This window comes from Pterocles gutturalis, unplaced genomic scaffold, assembly GCF_000699245.1.
Source record: "Pterocles gutturalis isolate BGI_N339 unplaced genomic scaffold, ASM69924v1 scaffold10395, whole genome shotgun sequence".
Lineage (NCBI taxonomy): Eukaryota > Metazoa > Chordata > Aves > Pterocliformes > Pteroclidae > Pterocles > Pterocles gutturalis.
Window position 1 is genome coordinate 127,737 of NW_010138393.1, and position 7,082 is coordinate 134,818.

The window sequence follows — 7,082 nt, forward strand, 5'->3', positions numbered from 1 at the left end:
TCTCCGTGGCTCCTCTGGCCCCGCTCCAGCAGCTCCGTGTCTGTCCTGTGCTGAGGACCCCAGAGCTGGGGGCAGCACTGCAAGGGGGTCTCATGAGAGCAGAGTAGAGCAGGAGAATCACCTCCTTTGTCCTGCTGCTCACGCTGTTTTTGATGCAACATACTGCAGAGAGAGCAGCTACGCTGGCTCTGCATGCCCAGTTCCCAGACCATGCACTGGTATAAGGACCCTCGCTCGGTACGTCTGGGCTGCTACGTTTCCCTTCTCTGTTGGGTCTCTGATCTAGACAGCAAGCAAGAATGGCTATTAAGGATGGCATTGCTGTTTCCAAAGGCAATATAATTTGCTTATCAACCAGCCTGATATTCAACAACCAAATTCAAGTGAACAATGGTTCCGGATGCTTTCTATCAGAACCAATGACTACACAGAAACTCCACTGCCAGCTGCCCAGCCTGTTAATTTTTAACCACACTTTATATTACGCAAGATTGTTTCTCTCTCCATACATTTTTAAGAGATCCAAGGACCCAAGCAAAGTTTCATTCACTTCTCCTTCCTTCTCTACATCTCATCCCACCGCCACCCAGCCCAAAGGATGCAGCTGGTTCTTACAAGATGCTCAAGAGAGGGACTTGGATTCTGAGCTATGGCTGTTCCGCAAACAGAGCGGTTGACACACATCACAAAGTAAACGGGTCACAACGTGCACACACATTGAGAGGCAAAGACTGTGACCCCCGAAGTACAGCTATAAGACACTGTTGGAACAAAATTGGGACATTTAGGGCATATGCAGTCTTCTGAAATTCAAGCTTTCGCCCTTCCTGTTCTTACTGAACAAGAGCATCTCCTTTTACTCGCAGCCAGTTTAAATGTTTCAGAAACGCCCAAAGCTTTGCACCATATTAAGCAAAGCTGCCTTCAAAACAGTAGTTGATGCTATGAATTCTGGGGCGCAACAGACGATTAAGGATTTGACTCATCTGAGCCAACGCTTACGCTCATCAGTTGCAACTCCAGTATTTTCAGTGGAGTTGTACCAGTTTTCAAGAGAGAGAAAAAAAAAAAGTCAGGCCTGAAGTGCTCATCATGTCAACGAACACAGAGCCATCCTTATCCATACGTTAGCATAATTATCTCCTGCAGTTGCATCTCTCAGTTCTGATTTTCAAAGAGGACTCTACTCCCATTCATCCTGATTCACAAACAAAATGTAATGCATGTAATGACTGCTCTCATCTCAGGGAAACGAAAGCCTTACATCGCAGCAAGGAGTGAAATCAGACTACAAGCTGATCTATCGAGGTTAAACGTCACCGGTTCTGTTTATGAATGCAAAACACTGTCTTATGAATGCAGAACACTGCCATACGCTTTCGATCAAAATGGTGACAGTTAATAAGAGCAGCCTGAAACTTCTGAAAATAAATCCAACGTAATCAAATACTCACCGCTACACAAATTATAGAAGGCAAGCTGAGAGCAGAATATCAACATATCATTTCTTCAGAAGGCTTCAAGTTTTTCAGCTAGTTAAAGAGCCCAAAACCCAGATTCTTCTACATAAGCTCAGTCTTTGAAATTCTTCACTGCTGACAAAATATTTTTTAGTGGATGCTGGCACACTGGCAGTAAGCAAAACCCAGCAGTTCTGCCACTGATTCCACTTGGGTAAATAACTTACTCTGCTTTATAGTATCCGCTTTACATCTTTGGAGAAGAGAGAGAACTCGAGATTGATCTTACAAGGCAAAAATATAACATAAATGCCAATTATTGTCATAATCCAAGTCTTACAGAAGGGACTGACCCCTGACTAAGCACAGGGCTGGGAGCCAGATACTTCTGAATTCTACTCAAGGCACAGACAGATTCACACCGACACCTTATCTGTCTAACCCTAACCTTCCCTACTTCTGAAATCTGGGTTTCCTACTACTGGTGCAATTCTACAGCAGCGAGGCAGGAATTCAAACTCTGAGGCTGGATTCAAGGGCAGAATGAGGGATCAGAAGGACTAACAAACAGAGAGAAAAGCTGCAGTGGTAGCCGAGTGCTGAACCAAAGCCCCAGCCTGTGCCAAGCGCAAAGAAGGAGCTCTTGGACTTGGGAGTCAAAGACTAAACTTTGGATATATAAGCTCTGTAACAGAATTGGGGCAGGACTTGTGCGCTCGAGTTACGCAGCGAAGCAGATCTCACTGCCACTGAAGTACCGTCTTTAACGCACACGAAGAAACAGAGTCACTGTGGAGATAAAACTGAGACGTGGGCTTAACCTGGATACCAGACTGGCAAGTCAAGTATTTGCAGCTGTCATGACTACAGGGGTAGGTGTACTGCTGTCTTCTGCCTCCTTCAGTTCACTCCAGAATTTGACCAATCCTTTCCTAAAATCCAGACAGCATCTCAGAATTCTTCTCTAGTAAGTCTGCTAGTCGGAGTATCTAAATACTTGAAACACATCTTTCTGCAGAATATCCCTGTGAGTCAGGGAAATAAAACGACACTAATTTTTGAGACCAAGAGCTCACAGAACAGTACTGGCTTTCAGACAAGTCAAAATGATTTGTTCGAAGCCACACTGGCATTCTGCAAGAAGGCAGACCAAGCGCCTGGCCAAACGTGGAGCATTTTCTCACCACACATACAGCCATCCTACAGGGTCCATCTATAGCATCAGATATGACAAGGTGTAGGACAAGTTTCAAGGAATGCCATCACCAGGATTTCCACCACCTCTCTTCCATGCACCAAGAGACATGCTGAAGTATTTCAGGAACCTTCATTCTCCCTCAGGATCTATCACCAGCAGTCACAACCAACACACTTTCTTAACAGGGAAATTGGATAGTTCAGAAAACTAAAATCCAAACCCAGCAAATAACTGAAGCTTACCTACCCCTAATTTTGTGCTTAACTACAAAGCAATTTTTTTCAACTAGAAAAGTTTGCAAGTGAAGTTTTACTGGCACACACTCTTAGTGAAGACAGAGATTATACTTGGAGAACAACTCAGGAACAGATAACAGTGTCTCCTTGAAGAATATAAATCATAAAGGCAAAAACATGGGCTTTTGGCCACAGTTGCTTCCCTATTAGAGCTTTATTTTATTTAAAATAATTTCAAAAACAAACACACATCCTAATTAATGCTCTTAAAGCAACAAACACCTCTTTGTGTAGCCTAGACCTGAACTAGGGAAATTTCCTCTTGCATGACATAGAGAAGACCAAGTCCACATCCTCAGGGCAAGTTCAAATCTTTCTGTTTGCACCTCAGAGCAGGAGGAGAACACTTGCAGATCCAAATCCTGAGGCATGAGAGAAGGTGAACTGACCTGAGACCATGCTATCGCTGCAGCCAGGGCTGGTGCTGCTCTCCTGCACAGCTCCAGGACTTGGTGGAAATACCCACAGACCAGCTCAGTTCACTAACCCAGTCAACCCATGAACCAACCCATAGCTAGTTTCTGCCTGGGTTAGCGAGCTGAACCAGCCTAGAGAGGGCTCAGATTATTGCTATTACCAACTCCACAGATGGGGACAAGCCGGTTTGGCCAAAAGCAGAAGTAGGCATAAGAGGCACATATGCAGCAAGACTTCTTTTAGGTCCCTTTCAGAGTGGCTTAACTGCCTGTGAAATCATGAACTAACTCATCTGATTTATCTTAAAGTAAAACTACGGGCTCAGACACTGCTTCAGTTAAGGAAGCTTAAAATACCAACTGAACATTCCTACAGCCACCAACTATTTACACGATACCTTGTCACTGAAGACAAAAAGAGCAAATTACCCGAGTCCTCTTTCACTCAGGTTTAATTAACGTGTGTTGTGTTACATTTCAAGGAAGCTGGACAACTAACGCAGCTCAGCCATATGGTGGCTTTCTAAGCCGCTGTAACTCCACTGCTGTTCTGTGCACGCTGACTTTGGTATCGTTCACATACTTGTTCTTTTCTTTCTGTTGTTTTTCCTAAACGATGACAAGGCCTCTATCTAGTCCTTTTTCATCTGCATTACTCACGCTGATTTTCTTTCCACTCAGCAGGCTTCTACTCCCCAAGACAGCTCTGTCATTGTTGGCAGCTAGACTCGTAAGCAACGGCCTGAGAATTCAGGTAAACTTTAAGTGATGATGTTGAAACTGTCTAGTTCTATCAGAAATCATGGTTTGAAATATGCAACACAAATACCAGCAGACATATCTTACTATTAACATATATTAATTAATCAATACTGCTGTGATCCTATGAAGTACAAGTAATTACTCCCATTATATTAATGAAGAAACCAATAGAGATATACTTGCACTGGCTACAGAAGGACTTAGTTTCAGATAAATAAATAATTCTTATGAGACTAAAATCAAGAGTCTTGTGTTCACACCATGCCTCAGATCCCTCACAAGTACTGACTCTCATCCAGCTACGGCTTAAAAATTAGGTAGGTGAAATGGTAATAGCAGCTTTGCTCTTCTGACAGAGGATGCTCCCCCATGGTAGGGGCAACCAAACTACTCTCTAAAACTGTTCAGTGTTAATCTTATCCAGTATTTAAGTTAAAACTTTTTTTTTTTTTAAGATTCTGGTTTTTTTCTTTCCCTTTCTGAAACCATGATGCCCAGTTACTCTTTTTAAAAGATATCTATGGTTTAATCTGGAAACTTTATACCTAACTGGGTCATCCTGGCCCATTTCCTCTAATTTAATACTCTCCAATCCTCTCCAAATAGGTTCACCCCAGCTTTCACCCAGTCAAAAATCATTCACCTATATTTCTGTTGCATTCTCAATGACTGTAGTAACTACACATATACTGGAATAAATCGAAAAAGCTACTACTGCTCTGATGGAGGGATGGCAGCTGATGAACAGAGCACATCAACGTCCCACAATAATTCCAGAAAGCAACAGAACGTGATATCCAGCTAAAAACTGCACAGGGGCAGAACACCACTGAAATCTAGCTAAAGCACAGGGAATTAAAACTATAAAATTCACAGTTTGGAAATTTATGTTAGAAGTCTGATTCACAGCTAAAGCTGCCAGACTGTCCTTGTGCTCACACAAAGCCCAGAGGAGCTCTAAGATCACTCTGCAAACTCTGAATTACCAGCGGAGCAAAGATGCACGGGGCAGTGTGGCCTTACCTCCAGACTTCTTTCCTCCTGTGAACTAGGTCTTTACAATTTCAAGTGGTGATTTTAATACTGAAATCCAACACATTTCCAGCTAAAAGAAAGAAGAGGAGGTGGCTCAGGGGACCAGCTACAAAGTAGGAAAACACTAGCTTTGAATAGAAGACTAAGCCACCAGCAACAGAAAATAGCTAATTAATCACTGTATTAAGAAGCCTTTTTAAAATACATTGGTAGTTTGGTTTCCAACACCAAACTCCTGGTTTGTTATTTTTTGCTGAGACTCCCTCTGTGACTGCACTGCCACTTGCACCATGAATGTCCAAGCACTAGATGAATAATCTTCATCCGTGAGATAATCCATCTGGGAAAATGTAACCGCGTTCACAGCAGCCCAGTTTCTTGCGACCTATTCTGTAGACAGGATTTTGCTTTCCAACTCAGTCTGACAGGAGGCACAGTCAGAAGTCAAGAGGTCAAAGTATTTCAAGAATCTGATTGCCACTGAACGTTTGGTCGTGCCGATGAAAGAGGTATGGGGAACCGTGGTACAGGACTGGCCAGGGAGAGAGACGGATGACAGCACAACACAGGTCAAGCCTCTCCTTTCAGCCTGACAAGCTTCAAGCTTTGAATTCATTTGCTTATTTATTGAAGAAATAGCATGGGTACCAATTACACTGAAGATTCATGACAGAAGTCATTTAAAAGAATAAACTAATAGACTCAAATTCAAGCCTGAGATTTAAACCTCAATTCATACTGCAATCCAAGATACAGCAATGGTTGCTTGGACCAACACATCCAGGTCAGGTGCTCTAGGTCTCCTGCCTTTGCTATATAATCCTACATCAATGGCATATTCGTCCCCTTTCACCAAGTCTGCAGTGGTGCTAAAGCCTCTTGCACAGCTCTGATATCCCTCTAGTATGTTCAGTAGGTGTATGGAGATCTCTCTTTGAACAATACCCTTTCTCTGATCAAGGCCAAGTTTCTAAGGACTGCATGATTCTCCTTCTCTTTCAGCAACAGAAAAGTAGAAATAAGATATCAGCCAGGCCAAGCGAGGAATTAAATCCTACTGTTCCCTGGTGTAAATGACCAGCAAATACCAAACCAGGGGAACTCTCCAATTTAGTAACTGCTGATAATCATAGCAACCATTTCACTGCTCTTTTAGACAAACTAACAGAAAAAAACCCAAACTCTTGAGCTCTCAACAATGGATTTTTGTGGGTTTTTTAGCTTGTACTTACACTACTGGAAAAGTTCTGAGCATACTTTACATGGGGATGGGACGTTATAAAGCCTCTCGAGGGTCTTCAGTGTTATTCACCATTCTGTAAGACACAATTAAGAGACAGAAGAATGTTAGAGATTTCTACGAAAGGTAAATACATTCTGATTTCTTGTTATCTGACTTACAGGTACACAACCCGCTTACAGAGAGCAACCTTATGGCAGTTTCAGTGGGAAGTAGCACCAAACCACTTCTCAGTTAAAAAACACACAAACAAACAAACAAAACCAGAAAAACAAAGACAGGCACCTTCAGGATCCTTCTCCATCACCCAATCCATCCCTCTGCTGAAAGGCAGTAGAATGGATACCCACCAGTAAATATAACCATGGTTAAAAAAAATGCTCCTTGGAATCATTGACTTTTCTTGTATCATCTTTCAATTTATTCTTTTTTTTTTTTTTTAATGGAAGGTTAAAGCCTCACCCTCTTTCTTCCCTTTGCCTTCAGTGGGAGCTTTGACGTGGTTTGCAGTGGACCCATGGCCTTAAAGTCTGGTAAATAATCTTTTACATCCCAACAGCCTATGAATTATCTATAACGACTCAAGTTATAAATGGCTATTTCACAGATCTAAACCAGGCGAACCAGCTGAGTATTCTGAGCTTGTGTATGCCCACAGGTTAAAAACTGGAAATG

General features: G+C 42.5%; 1 protein-coding gene across 1 annotated transcript in view; it reads right to left on the reverse strand.

Annotated features, from left to right (window-relative positions):
• The window catches only part of HMBOX1 (homeobox containing 1), a 59,853-nt gene extending 53,368 nt beyond the window's left edge, over positions 1–6,485 (reverse strand). Inside the window, exon 1 of the mRNA XM_010082990.1 lies at positions 6,400–6,485. Coding sequence (XP_010081292.1) covers positions 6,400–6,422 — 23 coding nt within the window. The 5' untranslated portion in view covers positions 6,423–6,485. The remainder of the gene's footprint in view (positions 1–6,399) is intronic.
• Between the last annotated feature and the right edge of the window lie 597 nt (positions 6,486–7,082).